The sequence below is a fragment of the Phodopus roborovskii genome, unplaced genomic scaffold (genome assembly GCF_943737965.1).
Source record: "Phodopus roborovskii unplaced genomic scaffold, PHOROB, whole genome shotgun sequence".
Classification (NCBI taxonomy): domain Eukaryota; kingdom Metazoa; phylum Chordata; class Mammalia; order Rodentia; family Cricetidae; genus Phodopus; species Phodopus roborovskii.
In genome coordinates this window covers 1,528,323-1,549,965 of record NW_026126511.1, presented here as the reverse complement: position 1 = coordinate 1,549,965, position 21,643 = coordinate 1,528,323, and the positions used below count along the sequence as shown (strand labels likewise).

Here is a 21,643-nt window from a genome sequence, read left to right as displayed (position 1 = left end):
TGACACCCGGTCCCAGACAGACAGACAGACAGACAGACAGACAGACAGACAGACAGACAGACAGACAGACCAGACAAGGCAATTTTGGCTGGTTGGATACAGGGTGGAGTTGGTTGAAGATGTGTAGGCGCCGTTTTAAAGTTATTTTGTCACCTTTCGTGTTTGGTTTTAGTGTTTATGTAAATTAAACGCACAGCACACGAGTCTGCTTGGCTTGAAAATTCTTGGGAAATACCGAAAGGCAAAGGTCCCTGTGTGAGACTAGGAGTTGGAACAGGTGTGGGCTTCTACCTTTAGAAGAATGGGCACTGAAGAGACGATCCAGCGGCTAAGAACACTAGCTTCTGTTGCAGAGACTCTGGGTTTGGTTCCCAGCATCTGTGCAGTTAGACTAGTTATTTCAAATCCAAGCGAACGCCTCCTCCTCCTTCCTGACTCACCCTCAAATCCCTCAGTTTCCCCTACACTGTCATCTAGTGATTGACAGAGGGCCCAGGCTTCTGAACCCAAACACAGGGCGTGCGTGTGACTGGTAAAATACTGCTGGACACACACTTGCATCATCTCTGGACAGGGGGGCTGCTACATTCGGCTTCTTTACAGGAAGGGCGGAAAAGGATGCTGGCGGCAGCTGAGTTTGGAGAGAGAGGTGTGCTTTGGGACTCTGACTTTTGTCTCATTGTTTTCCCCCTTTCGTATTTTACTTACATAGCCATCCCGTTGGAAATCTAGCACTTTTTAAAAGACAGGGTCTCACTGTATAGCCCCGGCTGTCCTAGAACTTGCTATGGTGACTAGGCCGGTTCCAAACTCACATCATCCTGCTTCTGCTTCTGCCTCTGCCTCCAGAGTGCTACCACCCTAGGAAACTTCTTAATTTTTTTTTTTTTTTTTTTTTTAAAACAATGACTCTCAGGACCTCAGATCTCCTGCCGCATATTTCTCCAGGAGAGTCTGAGTGGCATACTCTTTTATGGGGTGTCTTGGCAGTGGGTTTTGGTGCCCTGGTGTTGATTTATGAGTTTGAGTTTAGAGTTCTGAAGTCACTGGATCCGTTCATGTGCCATACTCTGATAAATCTGTTAGTCCTTTCTAGTCAAGTAAGTGATACACAGACTAAAAATACACCCATGAGGTTAGTGAAAATATTTATTGACTTCAACATGAGTGAGCTATCCCTGTAATCTTGTGCAGGTGAGCAGAAGTTTGACTCGGGGTTTGATGATGGATACTTTCGTTTAAAAAGCTATCTTATGTCCTCTGTTTATTTAGAAAAAAAAATAACAAAAAACCAAACACAAACACAAAAGTCTAGATGAATTCAGAGAGTGGTCCGGTGACCCTAAGTAGTCTCCCATTGCGATAAAGTGTCAACGCCACAACACATCGGTCTGACTTCTTGACTTCTCCACTCCTGTCTTCCATTTTGAAGAAGAAACTTCTTTTTTGCACAACCTACAAGTATTTTCTATTCTTTGGATGCAAGCACAAAAATATGTGCCGGATACCTTGTTTGGTGACTGGTAGTTATTTTGGGGATTACTGAAAGAGAGTCATCAGAAGTGTGTGTTTGGTTTCAGGTGGTTGCTGGTATGGAACCCAGAATTAGCATGTGTCGAGCTTCTGTGCCGAGCTCTATGCTCAGCCCAGCGGATGTTCTCAACACAACTTTCCTGTAGCTACAAAACAGACCTGTGATGTTTTCAAACTTTGTGTTTCATTTTGATGACTTTGATGTTTTACTTTTGATGTTCTTGGCTTAAAAGCAAAAAAGAAAGATTTTTGTCATTACATTAGAGGCAAACTGTAAAGTGTTATGTTATTCTCTTTGTGAATTATAATATCTATCCCATCTAATAAAACATTGGTCATATGACACTGAAAACAACAACTCATTGTACTTCCGGTTTCTTTGAAGTGTGTAGCCTGCCCGAGTCCGAACACAATTCTCCTAAGTCAAAGATACAATGGAAGACTTAGAAAACCCAAGATCTTTTCTGTGAGGGAGCAGAAATGGGAGAATTCCCCCCAGGTTTGGAAATGGGTCTTCTAATTGCCTTCTGTATTGTGTGCATTTCAAGTGCAGACACAAACACATAAGATAATTATGTTTAGCATTGCCAGATGCACTGTTTGCACACTAAAGGATCAGAAGGGACTGGCTTAAATGTTTTATGTACAATACAAGTATTTACTCTGAAGACAGACTTGGTTAGAAGTAAAGGTAATTACATTTTATATTCTAAATATATAAGTGAATGGACAAAAATTTTCCGTTACCTTTAGACAAGTTTAAAGTTTAAAATTATTTACATTTGCTTATTTTATGTGTGTGTGTGTGTGTGTGTGCGCGCGGGCGCGCATGCTATGGTGCATGTGTGGGTCAGAGGGATCACATTCAGGTTACTGAGCTTGGTGACATGTCCCCTTGTCAGTTGAGCCATCTCATTGAATCCTTAGTTTGAGTTTTACCTACTTATTTTTATTGGTTGGTTGGTTGGTTGGTTGGTTGGTTGGTTGGTTGAGTTATTGATTGGGATAGGGTCTAACTATGTTGCTCTGCTTAGCCCAGAATTCACTCTGTAGACCAGGCTGGCCATGAACTCACAGAGATCCACCTGTACCTGCCTTTGCCTCCTGAGTGCTGGGATTAAAGGTGTGCACCACCACGCCTGAGTTTGAATAAAGTTTGAGTGTTAATGAACTGGCCAAATAATCCCCTTCTGTATGTGTCTAGAAAACCTATGTTAGTGATGTAATAATGATTTAGATTAGTTTAGGAATTGAATAGAATGCAATAATTAAACATATGCCCCCCCCCATCCTCAGAACTTGTCCTTTTCCGTTTTAAACAATTTAAGCATTCTGAAGAAGATGCAAGTCTAGTGTCCTGTGCAGTGTTGGGGAGACGACCGTATTTCCAGACCTGGAAGGACCCGCAGAGCTGCAACTCTCTTTTGTTCCCAGAACTTGTGTAACTGGCTAGCACTTCCCACTTCCACTCATGCCTTCCAATTTCTAAACCAAATATATGTGAGCTTTTTAATACTGGCTTGCTAGCACGTTGAAAAATACTTTTATGCGCGTGGGTATTTTGCCTGCATGTACGTCTGTCCCCCACATTCATGCAGTGCCTGTGGAAGGCAAAAGAGGGTATCAGATTTCTTGGAACTGGCGTTGTGAGCTGCCAGGCAGGTGGTGAGAATGGAACCTGGGTCCTCATGAAGAGTGACTACGCCCTTAATTACCGAGCGGTCTGCCTCTCCAGCATTGCTAGTGTGTTCAGTGGTTGGTGAAGCAAGCACTGTGTTCTTGTTTCCGTGGAAAATTGGCGATGACCGGGACATTAAATAAGGAGCCCAAGGTCACAGAGCTGTAAGTGGAAGTTGCTGCTCAGGTTAGTTTGGGTCTCTGTGTGTTCAGTGAGTCTGTTTTCCAGTTTACTCTGAATACAGATGAAGCCAATGCTGTTGTCTTTGATTCACTAGACTAATTGTTCTTTTTGTTTCACAGGGATGGTTTTAGATTTTCATCCCAGGAGGCTGCATCTAGTTTTGGTGATGATAGACTACTGATAGAAAAATTTATCGATAACCCTCGTCACATAGAAATCCAGGTTGGTACTGTTCAAGATACCGTATGACTGTGCTAGGATCCTAGAATGTTGTGGTCTGGATTGAAATGGTGTAGTAACCTACCCCCAAAACACAGCAGTCTAAAGCTAGTGAACAGGCTAAATGCATTCTACTATGGAATCATCCAGTCTCTTACAGGACTGGATCATTAGAGTCATTTTTTTAAAGGAATAATAATACATGCTATTAATATATTGTCTTAGGGTATCTATTGCTGTGAAGACGCACCGTGACCATGGCAACTCTTATAAAGGAAAACATTTCACTGTGTGGCTCGCTTACAGTTTCAGAGGTTTAGTATGTTATCCTCATGGCAGGGAGCATGGCAGGATGCAGGCAGACCTGGTGCTTAAGAAATAGCCTAGAGTCTTACATCTTGCACAGGCAACAGGAAGTAGTCGCAGACACTGGGTAGTATCTTGAACATATGAGACCTCAAAGCCCGCCTCCACAGTTACACACTTCCTCCAACAAGACCACACCTACTCCACAAGGCCACACCTCCTAATAGTCCCATTTCCTCTGGGGGGGCATTTTCTTTCAAACTGCCACATACATGAAATTATAACAATGTATATTTGTATTTCTAAGCTATAATAATAATAATATATGATAAAAGAAATCTTTCTTTTCATCTCATCCCTTCTCTACAGTTTTCCTGTTTGTGTTATTATCATTAAGCAGCAGAATTCTTAACTTTGCTGAAGTCCTGCTTACACTTACAGGACTTTTCTATGTAGCTCAGTCTAGCCTAATATATGCAATCCTCTGGCCTCACCTCCGGAGCCACTGGGGTGTGTTGGTGTAGGAATGGTGTGCGGGTCTGTGACTACGCCTGAATGAGTAGATGCTTTCCCCTTTGGCTGTTCGATTTTTTTTTCTAATAAAAAATACTGTATCTTGTGACAGGCATTTGTCATAAGTTAAGTGAGATTGCTTCTCATAATTATATTTGTCATAATTTGTCATAATTATGTTTGTTTTATAAGATACCTGGGAGCTAGGGAGATGGCTCAGTTGGTAAAATATTTCATATGCAAGCCTGAGCTCAGTTCCCAGACTTCCGCATAAAAGACCAGGCATGGTGGTGCAGGTCTGTAATTCCAGTTCTGGGGAAGCAGAAACCAAGGGTCCCCAGGGTCCAGTGGCCGCATGAACTGTTGAGCTGTGGGCTCAGTTAGAGACCCTGGCTCACAATGAGATGGAAACTAATAAGAGAAAAACACTTGGTTTCAACCTCTGCCCTTCACATGTTTGTGTGCTTGTACCTGCAAACATAAACATATATGCACACATAAGCATACCACACACAGAGTAAGAGTGAAAGTGAGAGACAGACAGAGAGACAGAGACAGACAGACAGACAGACAGAGAATATGGTACTGTTAATGTTCTTCTAAATTAGTTCCCCCCTCCTCCCCAAACAGGGTAGGCTTTTTAAGTTTCTTAAGTCTCCATGTAAATTTTAGACTTTACCTGTTAACCTAATTCCTCCCTAACATACAACTATTGAGAACTGGATTTGGGTTTTATCAGTTCTATATTGGCTTTTCTAGTCAGTCCATGAACCTAGACTAGCTCACAGCTTACGTGTCTCTGTTAGTCCTCTCCTCAGCGTTTTATAGTCCTAAGTCTGAAGGTTTTATGTGTCCTTCATTAATCTTTTCCCCTAGACATTTGTTCATTTGATGCTGTGATGTGTTAGCCACTTTATAATTTCGATTTGCCACTTACTTGATGCTCGTGTAATGCACACTGCGTTGGTCTCCAACCAGGTATCTTTTCTAAATCCCTTTAAAAGTTTGTTTCTTTAGATCTTGCTGAGTGAGAAATGATCTCGGAATGCAGTTGGAGAACATGACTGCTGCTAGGAGCTCACTTACACTGCTTGAGCCCGAGATGCCCCTTGTTTCCTGAGAGATCACAGCTCCTTGAGGGCAGAGAGGAGGTCTTAGTCCTTTGCCTTTAATAAATATTTCATTAGCATTAAGTAAATTCTGTTAGTTAACTTGTTACACATTTACATTCGCCTTTTAGTTTAATTACTTTTGACCTACCGTCTGGGTCATGTTTTTAAGCATAGGTAAGTCTGCCCCCTAGTAGCTTAAATGGGTAACCCAGATGTTCCCCCCCCCCCCAGTCTGATCCATGAGCTTATTTGCATTAGATAGTTCATGTATATAGGGTTGTTTTAGTAATTCTATCTCCGGTGCAGACCAAGCAGTATCTGTCCACCTTGCCTTGTGAAAGCCCAGTGACAAACCAGAGTTGCTCCCTGGGGAACTAATGATTTATTAGGCTCACTTTAGAGCATGAGTGAGGGGTTATGGGCAGGAGTGAAGGCGACCCTAAAGCAGCCACACCGAGAAGTCTGCATTTAGCATGGATGGTGGCTTCCCGGTGACTGTGCAGACGAGCCCTCTTCTTTTCTGTCTTTCCCAGCTTGTGCACTCCAGGCTCTCCCAAGACCCAAAGCCACACATAATCAGGGCAGAATTATATACAAGTGGTTGGGAAGAACGGTTGGAGTGTCAGCTGAAGGTCCAGTCGTTGTCCCTAGCCCTCCTTCTGTGAGGGAACATCAGCAGCGAACATCATGCAGAACTATGGTGACACTTTCCAGCGGACATAGCTGGTCTCACGAAGATGGCAGCAGTCTGGCTCAGAGCACAGTGCTGTGTCATAAGTGCAGCTCACAGAAAGAAGTCAAGCCCGCCCTTACCCTGCCTCCTGGTCCTCTGGGTTCTTCGCTTAGATGATGTTACCCATTCTCGAATGTCTGCCCGCAGCCTGGGAAGTGTGCCAGTGCATGTCAGTCACCCGCTAATTTTTTGTATGAGCTGCCCCACCCTGTGCCCTTTCTCTGGTGTACACCGGCATTGCAAATACCCCTGCTGTGCTCCGTGTCCTCGTGGACATGGTTCTTAACCACCAGTGTTCCCAAGGCTGGGCTCAGCGGTCCTCAAGGGCTTGCATTATCTATCATGAGACTTCTTGAGGAACTAGCATTGTGGCTGAATCCCACTCAGCACATGCATCTTTAAAGGGTCATGGTCTAAGTCTGAGATAGCTTGCGAGGAAGTGATCATCTTTCCCCCCAAGTGTGTTTTTATTCATTCCCCCCCGCATATTATTACATTTTTTTAATGCTTGATAAATTCCCCATGCTTTTAATTTTGATTTTGTATGTATGGATGTTTTGCCAGCACATATGTCTGTGTATGTCACGTCGTGCCAAAATCCTTACACTTCTTAGAGCAAACAAGGAGATCATATAGAATGGGAGAAAACAAACACTTGATTCTGTATTTGAGTCTCTCTCTCTCTCTTTTTTTTTAACAGTTTCAAGGGCTTTATGAGATTCTTGGTTATTTTGGCTTTATTTCTTGGAGACTAAGTGTACTTTTACTTCCTTGCCAACTAGAGTTTAAATAAAGAGGTCGAGAGTTATTTTGAGTAGTTAAATATTTTTAGATGTACCTCATGCAGCTACCTTGGAGTCTTAGCAGTAAAATGCCAATCTATTGGCATCCGGTGACTCTAATATTTTCCTATATTACTTGAAATGATTTTTGAATTTAGAAAGGCTTCATCCCCTAAAAATGTTTCAGTCAACTATTCACTACTTATTTTTATAGCTAGCTATGTCTGTAGCAAGTATGATTCCCCCCCCCCAGCCATATAAAACATTAAGATGCTGCTTCTACTAGCTCTCTGCAATACACAAAGAAACAGAATAACAGAATGCCTTGCAGTGAGGCTGGGTAGCTACTCCGTGCTAAAATTAGTGACTCAGAGGTTCTAAAACAAATCTGTGGAAGCATGTGTTCAGAAATATTGGAACAACTCTGAATGGTTCTTCTTCAGCGGAGAGCCATGTTTTTTTTCCCCCCCAGTGGTCCCAGTTTATTTCTTCTCGTCACAAATGGAGAATATCATGGTGTGTTACGGATTACCTCCCAGCCACTCCCCCCCCCCCCAGTTTCCTCTAACAGAATAAACCATGGTAAAGTTATCCACATACAAATAACAATGTATTGGCAATAGATCCATAAACTATCGCTTCCCAACTAACAGATGTTTGATAAGAGCAACAACAGGCAAGCTTGTGTAATGATGTGCCATTGTTCCAGTGGTGGCCAGAAGGCATGATCCCCAGCAACACTGATATTTCCTTGCTTTCACAGTGGCTTCTGACCTTTTAGCCATTATTAAATGATACTTATGTGTCCACCTGTATGCTTGAAAGGCAACATGAGAATCTTTCTCCTAAGATATTTTTTGATAATAGTGTTGTATTCTAGAATTATAAGTATACTTTTCTTCTGTTAATATCAACCTAATGTATGATTTTTTGTTTGTTTGCTTGTTTATTTATTTATTTAGTTTTGAGACAGGATTTCCTCTGTGCAGTAGTCTTAGCTGTCCTAGTACTTGCTTTGAAGACCACGCTGGCCTCAAACTCACAGAGATCCGCCTGCCTTTGCCTTCCAAGTGCTGGGATTAAAGACGTGTGCCACCACCACCTGGCCTAATGTGTGTTTTGAGAGCCGTATGCATTGTCTGAGGTTTGGATATTAAAAACCAAGAGAAGTGATATGGGAAGGCATTAGCTGGTACACACTTACTGGCGGTTTCTCAAGTGTTACCATTCTCAGGTTTTAGGTGATAAGCACGGCAATGCTCTGTGGCTCAATGAAAGGGAGTGCTCGATCCAGAGAAGAAACCAGAAGGTTGTAGAGGAAGCTCCAAGGTAAGAGTCATTCAGAGAGCACCCATAAAGCTATCTGCTTTTAAGTATTTTCCAGACTAAATTTTTTTTTATTTGCTAAAATTCCCTTAATATAAGCATTGCTAATGGCTGTTTCTCTAGTAATGATTCAGAGTCTGTACCTGACTCCCCCAGGACTTCAGTGCATAAAAATGAGAAAACACTTGAAAAAGGAGTAGGTTTTTATTAGAAGAGAGAGTTGGACAGACAATAACTGTGGTTTATTTAGACTCCTGGGTTGTGCAGAGGCTGCCAATATTCCTGGGATGCCCAGAACAGATGTGCTTCTCATGTTAAAGAAACAATAATTAAGTCGGTCCTGTGTTTCCTGATGTGGAAGCACTTCTGGACATAGTTCTTGAAAACTCCTTGATTCTAAAGAGCTCCTCTGGTGGCTCCCAGCTGCCGTTGGCTCTGTGAGGTAGTTTCACGGAGCTTCGTCTTTCAGCCGATGCTGGGTTGGTATTTGCGTATGTCCTGCTATTCTCTTTGTTTTGAAAAAAATCCCCGGTTAACACATTGAATATGGTGGCAGTACTTGGGAGGCAGAGGCAGAGGCAGAGGCAGGTGGACCTCTGAATTTGATGTCAGCCTGGTCTACTTAGAGAGTTCTAGTCATCTAGAGCAATGTACTGAGGCCTTTGTCTAAAAAAAGAAAGAAAGGAAGGAAGGAAGAAAGAAAGACATTCCCAGTTGAAGCTAAGCCTAGTGAAGAATGCCTATAATAACCTAAGCATCTCAGAGGTGGAGGCAGGAAGGTCACTATGAATTCAAGGCCAGCCTGTACTACATAGTGAATACCAGGCCTGCCAAGGGTATATTGCAAGAATTTATCCCAAAAATAAAAATCAGACACTCCCCCCCAAAAAAAACCAAGTCCAGTTGAATGTGTGTAGTTGTTTTGAATTGCCAAGCATTAAAATATATATCCAATTGTAACTTTAGTCTGCAAAGCCAACATGCTTTAATGTAATATGTGTAGTCTCTCAAAAAATTATATGTGACAATGCATAAATTTTAAATCACAGGTTAAAATTAATTCATATTTTGGATATATTAGTTAAAAATGTGGAGTAGTCTGGTGGTCTTAAAACATGGTACATTAATCATTGGGTATTGCTGTCATTTAATGTTGGGGGTTGTCTATGTCCCCTTTCTAGATTCTGTGTTCTCTGACTGCATTGCCAATAGGATAGAGTACATAGAAATTGTGCTGCTGCTAGGCAAGGTCTATGGTATTGGAAAGCATAAGACTAGAAAGGGTAAAATTGAGTAGTTTTATGGATGGTTGTTTTCCAGACATCTCTATGCCCGTATTTATTAGCATACTGCCAAACTATATTTATAATAAGAAAAACCTCAACACCTGAAGACATCGGATAATCCCAACATCACCTACGTGGGAGGATATAAAATATATTTCCCAGTTACTTATAAGGTAGGCTCTGTCCCTACGGTGATCCGAGTGATGATTGAAGTCTTTAATCTAACTATCAGTTTATATGGAATTGAAATGTAACAGTAGTGTTAAAAGACACCACAGGGTTCGCCTTCAATCTAGGAATGAGACAGGAACGTGCCCAAGTCTGTCCGAAAACCAAATACAGAATGGCAGATTAAAAGCACTTTAAAATGCAAAAAAACAAAAATATCAGACAAATGCAGTCTAGACCTTATTTGCATCTTGATTCAAAGTAGTCAGAAACTTTGAATACTGACTGATGACTAATTGAACACTGACAGGCCGTTAAGGAGTTACAAAAAATTAGTTGCAAGCAGAAACAGAGGGGATTTCTTCTGAAGCTTCAGTCCCTAGCTTCAAATTTACTTAAACAACCCAAAGTTCCCAGACAAACAAAAGAAATGAGTCTAGTAGGACAGAGGGCATGTAATGTAGATAAGCCAAGAGTGGCACTCTGTAAACGGCTACCTACCAAAGAAAGGTGTGTACAAGTTCTGCATCCTACCCCATCATGAACATTGTGTGTCCTTCGCATCTTATGGAAGGAGTGCATCAACCTACAAATAGAAATGTAGTTAATGTTGATGTCTCAGAGCCTTTCTCAGATAGAATGTGAAAATACTGGTTATTTGTCATTCTCTCTCTCTCAAATATGTATATGTGTATGTATACACACACACACACACACACACACACACACACGCATGCACACACACACACACACACACACTTCCTTCATTTAAGCAAAGTTTATTGAAAACATTTTTACCTTTACTTGCCTGTGAGACAGTGACAGGCATTAGAGTTTATTTGATGCACTTATGTTCTACAAAGGCATTGTGGACCCTGAATTAACAAATACCTGTAGGGGGAGGTTTGTCTCTGTCTTGCCAGGTGCCACTGGGCCAGTTTCTCTCTGCCCATAGGTCTCTGAAGCCTGCATTCTTATCCCACCCACCAGTTCTGGAATAACCACTCTAAGGCTTAGTATTAATTATAATTGTTCGGCCAGTGTCTCAGTCATATTCCTAACTAGCTCTTACAATTAAATTAACCCATATTTCCTAGTCTGTGTATTGCCACATGGCTGTGGCTTGCCGGTAATGTTACTTCTACCTCAGCTACATGGCTGAGATATATATACATTTTTTTTCTAGGCTTAACTCACATGTAGGCTTTCTTCTTAAGACATTTCACAACCATTATGCTCTTTGGAGCCCAGATAGCACCTAAGCATGAAGATCAAGGGTCTCTCAAGCTGGGACTCTCTCCCCTCCTCATTCTCTCTCTCCTTGGAGATGACAGTGATGAAATGAAAGCCCCAGAATAGGAACAGAGAACATCATTTGTTCATCCTCAGCTCTTGACAGTTTTCTTCTCTCTGCTCATTCATGCGTGCATAAAGGTGCTACAAATATGTATTTTTACATATTTGTATATGTATACATATAATACACGTATGACATGTGTTATAGCAAGTAGGAAAGTTTGCACATACAGAATCCATGAAGAATAAGGATTAAGTTATTTCCATTTACTCTTAGCTTGGAGAGATCGCTAGTATCTATGTTCAGTTGTGTATTTTAGAAATGAAGTTGTAGGGTAATGTGAAAAGATGAAATGTTCCATAAAAACTTGTTGTTGGATTGGTGAAGCATATCCCACAGGACACAGTGTATACCATGTAACATGACCAGCTCATAAATTGGTACAGAAGAATCTATGAAGCAGTTTCATGTAAGATCATCTGAGGCTCTGCAGCTGAGTGCTTTGTGTATTTGTAGCATTTTTCTGGATCCCGAGACTCGCCGAGCAATGGGAGAGCAGGCTGTGGCTTTGGCTAAAGCTGTGCAGTATTCCTCTGCTGGAACTGTGGAATTTCTCGTGGACTCCAAGAAGAATTTTTACTTCTTGGAGATGAACACAAGACTCCAGGTAACAACAACTGTTTTTCTTACTCTCCATGCTCTGTGTTCCTCCTCACTCATTCCTTTTCTTGTTTTGTTTCATAATAAAATTTAAACACCAGTGCCATAAATGTATTTTCTGTATATACTTGTGCTGAGACTTCTGCTGAGGAGATTAAGCAGCCCAGTGACTTAATTTAAAAAACTTTTATGTGTAAGGGTGTTTGCCTGATGTGGTCTTGGATTTGGTTTGTCAGTATTTTACTGAGTATTTTTGTATCAATGTTCATGAGAAAAATTAGTCTGTAGTTTTCTATCTTAGTTGTATTTTTGTGTGTTTTGGTTATCATGGTAACTAGTCTTGTAAAAAGAGTTTGACAATGTTTCTTCTGTTTCTATTGTGTGTAACAATTTGAGGAGTATTGGTATTAGCTCTTCTTTGAAGTTATGGTAAAATTTGTGCTGAAACCATCTGGCCCTGGGCTTTTTTTTTTGACTGGGAGACTACTATTCATGACTGTTTCTATTTCCATAGGGGCTATATGTCTGTTTACTCTCTTTCTCTAGTCTTGATTTAACTTTGGGATGTGGTACTTATCCAAAAATTGTTAATTTCCTTTAAATTTTCCAATTTTGTGGAGTATAGGTTTTTGAAGTATTACCTGATGATTCTCTGGATTTTCTCAGTGTATGTTGTTATGACCCCCTTTTCATTTCTGATTTTGCTAATTTGGATATTCTCTCTTGTGTGTTTCGGTTAGTTTGGATAAAGGTTTGTCTATCTTGTTGATTTTCTCAAAGAACCAACTCTTTGTCTTATTGATTCTTTGTATTGTTTTCTTTGTTTATATTGTCTATGCCCTCTCTTGTGATCAACTTTGATTTTATGGCTGTGCTTTTCAATTGCTCAGTGCTACTAAAGGAAGAAACTACATCCCTAGTGTTACTTTGCACTTGGAGTTCACATGCCTGAAGAACAAAAATGATGCCAAATTTTGTGTTTATATCTCTGCAAGCATGTTGGTTGGATTTTTGGCTGATGATTCTTTCTTACCCTTTGATGTTGCTTTGTTTTCTTTATTATTATTATTATTTTTCTTATTTTACATATCAATCCCAGTTCCCTCTCCCTCCATCCTCCCATGTTCCCTCCCCTACATCCCCTCCTGTCCCATTCTCCACCCACTCCCCAGGGGGGTTGAGGCCTTCCAGGAGGGATCATCAAAATCTGTCAGGTCATTTGGGGTAGGGCCTAGGCCCCTCGTGTCTCTAGGCTAAGGGAGTATCCCTCCATGGGGAATGTGCTCCCGAAGTTTTTTTTTAATGCATCCTGGTTCCACTGTCAGAGGTCCGATAGACTGCCCAGGCCTTCTAACTGAGAACCAGGTTCAGGGGCTCTGGCTTGGTCCCATGCTGGTTTCCCAGCTATCAGTCTGGGTTGTTTGTCCTGGCCTGGGACTCACAGAAATCCACCTGCCTCTTCCTCCCGAGTGCTGGCACTGAAGGTGTGAACCACCACTGCCTGGCCTCTTTGATGTTCGCAGAACATCCTCCTCTCTTGTTACAAAGTCCCAGTAACTGTGACTACAGATTCCAAGCTGACGGCTTTTTATATGCATGTAAGTGTGTTTTAAGTCCATCTCTGTCCTGTCCTGTGCCTCACCATCGAGTATCTTTTCCTTTTTAAATGTCATGTGTAAATGCTCCCCTGAGGCTTAGAACCTCACCAGTCACAGGATGAACCTTAGCTGCAAGGGACTTGGCATGCGTATCAAATACTAACCAGTCCCCTGAGTGTCATCATCAAAGTCTTAATCGTTGATAGTTATATGAAAAAGTTACTGGTAGAGTAGAAATACGCCTGTCAAATAGCAGATTGGTTTTTAGCAGAAACAACACATTTAACTGTTATTTTGCAGCCAACATCCTGAACATCTGTAGCATTTATTATTGACAGTTAAGTAGTTGGGTACTCCCTTTGAAACTACATTTCTTAGCCCATATTCTCTTCATTTGAATGTCTTTACAATTTTGCCTTTTGGATATGGATTTGCTATTTTATTAAAGTAATAGCTTTCTAATTAAGTGGATCTAATTAGACAACAAGCTAGGAAATCATGTTTTTTTATTAAGAGGGTGACTTCATTATGGTGTGATGGGAATAGTAGCTTGCAAAGGAATCAAGAAAGAAATTTGTGATGAGAGAACATTTGTGTTTTGTTCTACAAAGACAGAATTTTGGGTTCAGTACGTGTCATCTTCTATGAAATTAATAGCGAGTGGCTCTTCTAGGGCAATTTGTAACTGTGTCTCTACTCCCTGAGACAACGCCTTGCTATGTTGCCTTGGCTGGCCTTGAACTCCTGGTCCTTAATGATACTCTTTCCTTAGCCTCCCCAGTATTGCGTCGCCCGCCCAGCTCGTGATTTCCTTTGTTCTCTCATTTGTTTCTGGCTCATTTGTTTTAGCTCATTGTTTTTTAAATCTTGCCCACAGTCTTCTCCATCAGGCAGACCTTTGCAGTTGGTTGTGATCATCAGAGTCCCCCAGTCTGTCTGCTTTTATCCCGGATAGCTTGCTAGGAAATTCTGTCATCTCAAACATTACAGAATAGCTTTGGGGGGGTTGGGGAGTCAAATTGGTAGAAAATTTCATCATGTTAGTTCTGAGAGTGCTGAATTCTGTGCTATTTAACATCACCTTTTGATACAGACCACTTCCATTCAATATTTATTCACATTTCTTTTCTTGGATATATTTGCCGTGACCGTGACCCTGCCAGTTAGCAAGAATAAATGAATTTTGCCTTCTTAGAATGTGTTTGTGTGTAGGGGATGTTTGACAGTAAATAGGACTACTGTATGGAATCATGAAGGACAAATCTTGGACTTCTCACAGTACTGAGGAGGCCTTTCTTGCATGTCCCTCTATGCTTGTGCAATCTCAGCAGGCTTGGAACTTATTATAGATAAAGGCGCCTTCAAATTCCCTGTGACCCTCCTGCCCCTGCCTCATGAATGTTGAAAGATTTCTTCTTCTTCTTCTTCTTCTTCTTCTTCTTCTTCTTCTTCTTCTTCTTCTTCTTCTTCTTCTTCTTCCTCTTCCTCTTCCTCTTCCTCTTCCTCTTCCTCTTCCTCTTCCTCTTCTTCTTCTTCTTCTTCTGCTGCTGCTGCTGCTGCTGCTGCTGCTGCTCCTCCTCCTCCTCCTTCTCCTTCTGCTTTTTTTGAGACAGGGTTTCTCTGTGGCTTTGGAGGCTGATCTGGAACTAGCTCTTGTAGACCAAGCTGGTCTCAAACTCACAGACATCCACCTGCCTCTGCCTCCTCCGAGTGCTGGGATTAAAGGCATGCACCACCACTGCTTGCTTCTTCTTTTTTAATATAACCTTTTCTTCTCTTTGTAATAAATTTACTTTTGCTATTTTAAAGTGAGTGAGTGTGTGTGTGTGTGTGTGTGTGTGTGTGTGTGTGTGTGTGTGTATGTATGTGTGTGTGTGTGCATGTGAGTATAGATGTCTATAGAAGCCAAAGGTATGACATCCCTTGGAGCTGAAGTCACAGGTGGTTGTGAGCCACTTGATGTGCTGGGAATCGAACTCCAAGAGCAGGGAATGTTCTTAACCTCTCATGTTTTTATTTTTCAACAGCGTATTTTCTCTTTCAGATTTCTAAGCTGAGATTCTAATGCTTATAGCACAGATCAGAGTCTGTAGATCCTGCAATCTGTTTTATCTTTAATTAGTGTATCAGCTTGAGCAGCGAGGGCTGCAATTTGCTTTGTTCCTTTCTCTTGACACTTCCTGATGAGCCGGTCACTTTCCCAGCTTCAAGCCACATGTGTTTTCTGGTGACAGAAATGTGAGCAGCATCTTCACTTGGTGGATGTTTCTAAGAGTGACATTCGGACTGACAAATTTTGTTTTTCTAGAGGTACCACAAAGAGTCACCAAGTTGAGGCATGGATGCTTGGGTCAGCTTTATTCTCAAGGTGGTCAGCTGCTAGTGGACTATCTTGTACATCCTTAGATTCTTTTATGCTGAGCTTGTTTTGTTATGTTTTTTTTTTTGTTTTGTTTTGTTTTTAGGTTCCAGAACAGTTATAATCTCTTTGTGTTCTTTCTTTTTCTGCCTCTTCCACCCCCTTCCCCGCCTCTCCCTTATCCCTCCAGCCTCCCAGTGGTTGAGGAGGTCAGATGTGCCCATAACTCTTGCATAAGGCCCGAGTTTACCACCTTGCAGGTTCCCATTGTGTGGTACCAGCTCCTCTGCCTGTGCACCCTACCAGCCCTTACTTCATGGGGATGGCGCCTGGGCTCTGATGCTCTGTGAGCAGGTGGTCCTTCCTCTCCTGGGTCAGAAGCCACCTGCTCCCCAGCATAGGTGTAACAGCCTCAGACACCATCTATAGGCAGTTCCTTTTCACCTGCTGCCTGTCTCCTTGTCTTGTGTGTCATTTTCTGATAAAGGTTTTATTTCTAAGAGGTTAAGTTTTAAAATCTCCTCTATTATGTAATTTGTGCCATTGTGACATTATTGGATTTCCCCTATTGTATGATGAACCAAAATTTCACCCTCATGTTTTCTTTTAGGACACGGTTTGTATTTCATAGTGGAATCTCTCTGTCTGAAATAAATTTTATTATATTTATTTAAGACACTCAGTTGACTCAACTTTGTCACATATACTGCTTATTTGCGTGCTAGTGCTGCAGTGTCTTAGATATTATGTCATACATTATTTTTGGTAGTAAAACTTTTATTTCATACACACACACACACACACCAGTTCCCCCCTCCCCTCACCCTACCCTCCCTTTGCTCCTCAGAGAGGGTAAGGCCTCCCATTGGGAGTCAGTAAAGTCTGGCCTATCACCAAGTTGAGGCAGGATCAAGTCCCTCTCCCCTGTATCAAGCCTGAGCAAGTTATTTCTCCAAAGGAAATGGGCTCCCAAAAGCCAGTTCATGCATCAGGTATAGATCTTGGTCCCCCTGACAGTGGCCCCACAAACTTCCCAAGCCACCCACTGTCACCTGCGTTCAGGGGTCTTAGTTTGGTCTCATGCAGGTTCCCCAGCTGTCAGTCTGGGGTCCATGAGCTCCCATAGGCTGGGGTCAGCTGTTTCTGTGGGTTTCCCCATCCTGGTCTTGACCCCTTTGCTCTTATTATCATTCCTCCCTCTCTTTGACTGGACTTTGGGGGCTCAGCTCAGTGCTTAGCTGTGGATCGCTGCATCTTCTTCTGTCAGTTACTGGGTGGAGGTTCTATGATGACAATTACAGTAGTCCTCAATCTGATTACAGGGAAAGGCCAGTTCAGGCACCCTCTCTACTATTGCTTAGAGTTTTATCTGAGGTCATCCTTGTATATTCCTGGTAATTTCCCTGGTGACTGGTTTCTTGACAGTCCCATAATGGCTCCCTCTATCAAGATAATTCTTTCCTTCTCTCCCTCTCTGTCCTTCCCCCAACCTGACCAACCCTGTGCCTTTGAGCTAGAGTTCTCTTTCTTTCATTCCCTATTATTCTTAGGTTCGGTCTTTTCACGGTGCCCCAGATTTCCTGGATATTTTGTGTTAAGAATTTGATGGATTTAACTTTTTCTTTGACCAGTTAATCTATTTCCTCTATCATTTCTTAAGTGCCCGAGAGTCTCTCCTCTATCTCTTGTACTCTGTTGTTTGTGCTTACATTTATAGTTCCTGATAGTTTACCCAGATTTTTCATTTCCAGAATTCACTCAGTTTGTCTTCATCGATCTGATTGCCTTATCTTGGTTTTCTTTTATTTGTTGATCTCTACCAATTCATTGTTTGTCTTTTCTTCCATTTCTTTAAGGGAGTTTTTCACTTCCCCTTTCAGGGCCTCTGCCATCTTCCTGAAGTTATTTTTAAGGTTGCTTTCTTCTGCCTCGTCTGCATTGGGATGTTGAGGTCTTACTGTTGTAGAGCCATTAGTTTCTGGTGGTGCTGTATTGCTCTTTGTGTTGCTGAGTGTATTTTGGCACTGTAGTCTATCCAGCTCTTCCTCCAATCTGTAAAGTAGAACCTGTGCTCCCGGGTGGGTCTCTCTTCCTCTGATTGGTACAGTTGGGGGCTGTGGCTTGCTTGATCTCTCCTACAGATACAGGCAGGGAAGAGCCTCTGGTGATTGCTCCTCTGCTTGTAGAGGGGCCCAAGGCTCAGGCGGCCACTCCTCCAGGTGCAGGCAGGGCCACTGCTCTGCTGACCCCTCCTTTGTGTGTAGGCAGTCTGAGGCTGCATTGGTTGCTGATGCAGCTGGGTGTCTCATACAGAGAATGGCACCGGATGCTGGCTGGGACACAGGTGATCTTTCCCAGAGGCGCTTCTTAGGATAGTCTCTGGAAGCCCCTGCTGTCCACGCTTCCTGCCATGCTTCCTGGCTGCTCGCTTGGCCATTGGCACACTCTCTCTCTCCAGGCTTTGGAGCGCTTGCTCGGCGGCTGCTGACGCTCCCTCCATTATGTCATATCTTATAGTTCAGTATCCAAGAGAGATATTTTTCCCCCGTTGCTTTTATTTTTGCATGTGAAAAATTTGGTCTATTAGATTGTCTTACTTGCATCTAATAAAAGAAAAGGAGTTAAAGTAATGATGCTGCCAAAATGTTGGAAAAGTTTTTGTAATTTTCTAGATATAATTTATAAGGTACAACCTGGAGAAAAATGATTGCGAAAAACATTCCGCTGTTGGCTTTTATTTTCTAGTTTGAGAGAGTGTGTTGTTTCCCTTTAATAAAACTCAATTTTTAGCTAAGCCTTCTCTCTTTCTCCTCTAACTCTTTGCTCATGCTGATTTTACCATTTGTTCTCATTAGCCAGCCCATCATCTGTCATCTTGTTTGCAGACGTGGCTCTCCTGGTTCTCGTATTGATATTTTCACATGGATGGTCAGTGTGAAGGCTAAATAAACCCCATTTTATGTCAGCCATTTGTCTTGGTGCCCACTAATCATGCGTCTCTTACTCCAGACCCTGGAAGATAAGTCCCAGTGACCCTAACTCAGTACAGCTATGGCCATCTAGTTATTACTATACGATAAGCTGCCTTTTTGGCTTCTGTAACTTGCTTATGCAGATACCCAAAAACTGTTTTGAGTTGCTTTCACCATTTAATTTGGCAGGACAGACCAGGTTTTGCGTGCTCACATAGATATTGAATGTCTTGTGTTCCCCCCCCCCCCACCGTTTAAAAAACCCTTTCCCACGCTCCTCCTTCCTGACACACCAGAGATTCTGCTTTAAGGCTGGTGTCCTGTTAATAGCTAATCCATAAATATTTTAGTTATAGTGAGATTGAACCCGTGGTCTTTTCCCAGGGGCCACAAACTCCACGGCTCTCAGCGCCAGCATCACCATAGTTCACCATCAATGATCTCTTTGTTTTCGTCCATCCGATGCTCAAGAATTCATATTTTACCCATACCCAGGGGTACTGTTTCTTGTTAGCTATACAAGTGGGCAGTTAATGAGGCTACCCTTACGCTTTACAGAAGTTTACGTTGCTACAGAAGTTTGGGGTTTGAAATGAATTAGCATGCTTCCGTTTTTGACCCGGTATAAACACTTGAGCAACTATTAAAACATACAGAAGGAAACAGAGAGGAGGAACGGCTCTGCAAACCAGTTGCGTCCTGAGAGGGTGACGGCGGAGCACGTTCGCACCCCTTTCCCTGTTTCTTGTTTTCTTCTTTTCTCCTCATGCTCCTCCCTCCTTCGTTCTGTCATGTCTGACCCTTTGCCTTTTCATCCTGATAATTTTCTTTTTTTCAATATTTTATTTTATGGTATGTATGTATGTGTGTGTATGTGTATGTATGTATGTATGTATGTATGTATGTATGTATGTATGTATGCCTGAGTGTATGTCTGTGTGCCGTGCATGTGCTGCAGCCCTCAGAGGTCAGAAGAGGGTGTTGGATCCCCTGGAACTGGAACTGTAGACAGTTGTGAGCCACCGTGTGGATGCTGGGAACTGAACCTGAATCCTCTCCTAGAGCAGTGTGTTTAACGCGTGAGCCATCTCTGCAGTCCCCCCTCCCCCCGTGGTACTTTTTTAAGCATTCGGAAGTGGGAGAGAGAGAGCCAGGGACTGCAGCACGGCTTCAGGCTTGTTCTCCCTGTAGTATTCTCAAATGCCTTCTTGCCTAAAGTATTCTAGTGCTAATACCAGATGTTATATAATTTCACGTGACTACTGTGCTGTGCCTTTTAATATATAATTACTGCTCTGCTTAGAGGGTTTTAATATTAAATTCCACCTTGTATCATGTTATATATATTCTACTTTGAAGATCCCTATTAAGGCTGCTGCTTATTTCTTTACACCTGTGCAAGTCTGAGGCATGTGCATGCATGTGTTTGCTTGCACACGTGTATGTATGCCCAGGTACACTCACAAATTCATTTGTGCACACATGAGGAATCCAAATTGACGTCAGACGTTTCCTTCAATTGATTTCCACTCTGTTGAGGTAGGTGGAGTGTCTCGCTGGACCTGGGGCATGCAGGATTTGGCTAGTCTAGCTGGCCAGTTGGCTGTGGAACCCTGCCTCTGCCTTCCGAGTGACAGGATGACCACCAGCTGCCTTGCCTCCCCTGTCTGTCTTTTATGTGAGTTTTGGGGATCTGAGCTCAGGTCCTTACACTGTGTACCAAGTGGTTTATCCACTGGTTGGTCTCCCCAGACCTTCGACTGTTGCTTTATCCATTGCAGTCTGTGGTTGAAGACATGGCTCAGTTCATACAAGCATTAAGACCCGAGTTCAATCCCTAGAACTCAGATGAAAAAGCCAGGCCCCAGAAGTATGCCATGAGCTCCTTATCCTGGCACTGGGGAGGCGGAGATAGGTGGGCTTGCTGGCCGGCCAGCTTAGCCTACCTGGTGAGTTCCAGGCCAGTGAGAGACCCAGTCTCAAAAGGTGAGTGGTGCCCACGGACAACATCAGAAGGTCTTTGACACACATGTACATATCTGTTCGCTCACACTCATAAACGCATACCTATATACACACTCATTTGTACACACACACACGCGTGTGTACACACGCACACATGTCAGATGATGCAATGTGATGTACATGCAATGTGAAAAGGTAGTCCTCATTGATTATTGATGTCACAGCTTTTCTCCTTTAAAGTAATATTTTCTTTTTTAAATTCTGCCTTCCCTTCTGTTTACTGTTTGAATCATCAATCATTCTTACTGATTCTCATTTATAATTTAGCAGTTCTGTTGGGTTTTAGTTCTTCTCTACGTTGCAAGAGAAATTGTGTTCTCTTGTTCTCTGGAGGTAGATACAGCTTAACAAATTCTTACAGCAACTTCCCCCCCCCCACTCCGTTTTCATTGCATGTATATGTGTGTGGTGAATAAATGAAACAGATGTCTGTGGGCAAGCCTGTCAGGAAGTTGAGGATTTGTTTTGTAGCTTTTTGCTGTCTTTGAGTTCTGGACCTTTTCTTGGAGTTTTTGAGATAAGGTCTCACTGTGCAGTCCTAGCTGTCCTGGAACTAACTCACTGTGTAGGCCAGGATGGCCTCAAACTCACCGAGATCCACTTGCCTCTACCGCCCTAGTGCTACCATTAAAGCCTGTGCCAACTGCCCCGCCAAGGTTTGGATTTCCACTCACTCTCTAATATCCCACTTGGGCTGTCTCAGGTCCCTCAGGCTGCCAATCATTTTCTTACAGTGCTGGAGGCTTGCAGATAGATGTCTGTCTTTCTGTACATGGTCCTGCATTGCGCTCTGTGTGCCCATGCCTACTCCCTTCTTATAAGGGCCCCAGACATACTCTAATTACCTCGTTTAAGGCGGTCGCGTCGGTGAAGGTCCTGTCTCCTGAAATAGT

At 42.5% G+C, this 21,643-nt stretch overlaps 1 protein-coding gene across 2 annotated transcripts in view; it reads left to right on the top strand.

The window, feature by feature from the left end:
* Pcca (propionyl-CoA carboxylase subunit alpha) overlaps window positions 1–21,643 on the top strand; it is a 281,942-nt gene that overhangs the window by 106,254 nt on the left and 154,045 nt on the right. For both annotated transcript variants that reach the window (XM_051195193.1, XM_051195192.1), the window contains 3 exons: window positions 3,514–3,616; window positions 8,294–8,388; window positions 11,653–11,803. In XM_051195193.1, the coding sequence (XP_051051150.1) occupies window positions 3,514–3,616; window positions 8,294–8,388; window positions 11,653–11,803 (349 nt within the window). The remainder of the gene's footprint in view (window positions 1–3,513; window positions 3,617–8,293; window positions 8,389–11,652; window positions 11,804–21,643) is intronic.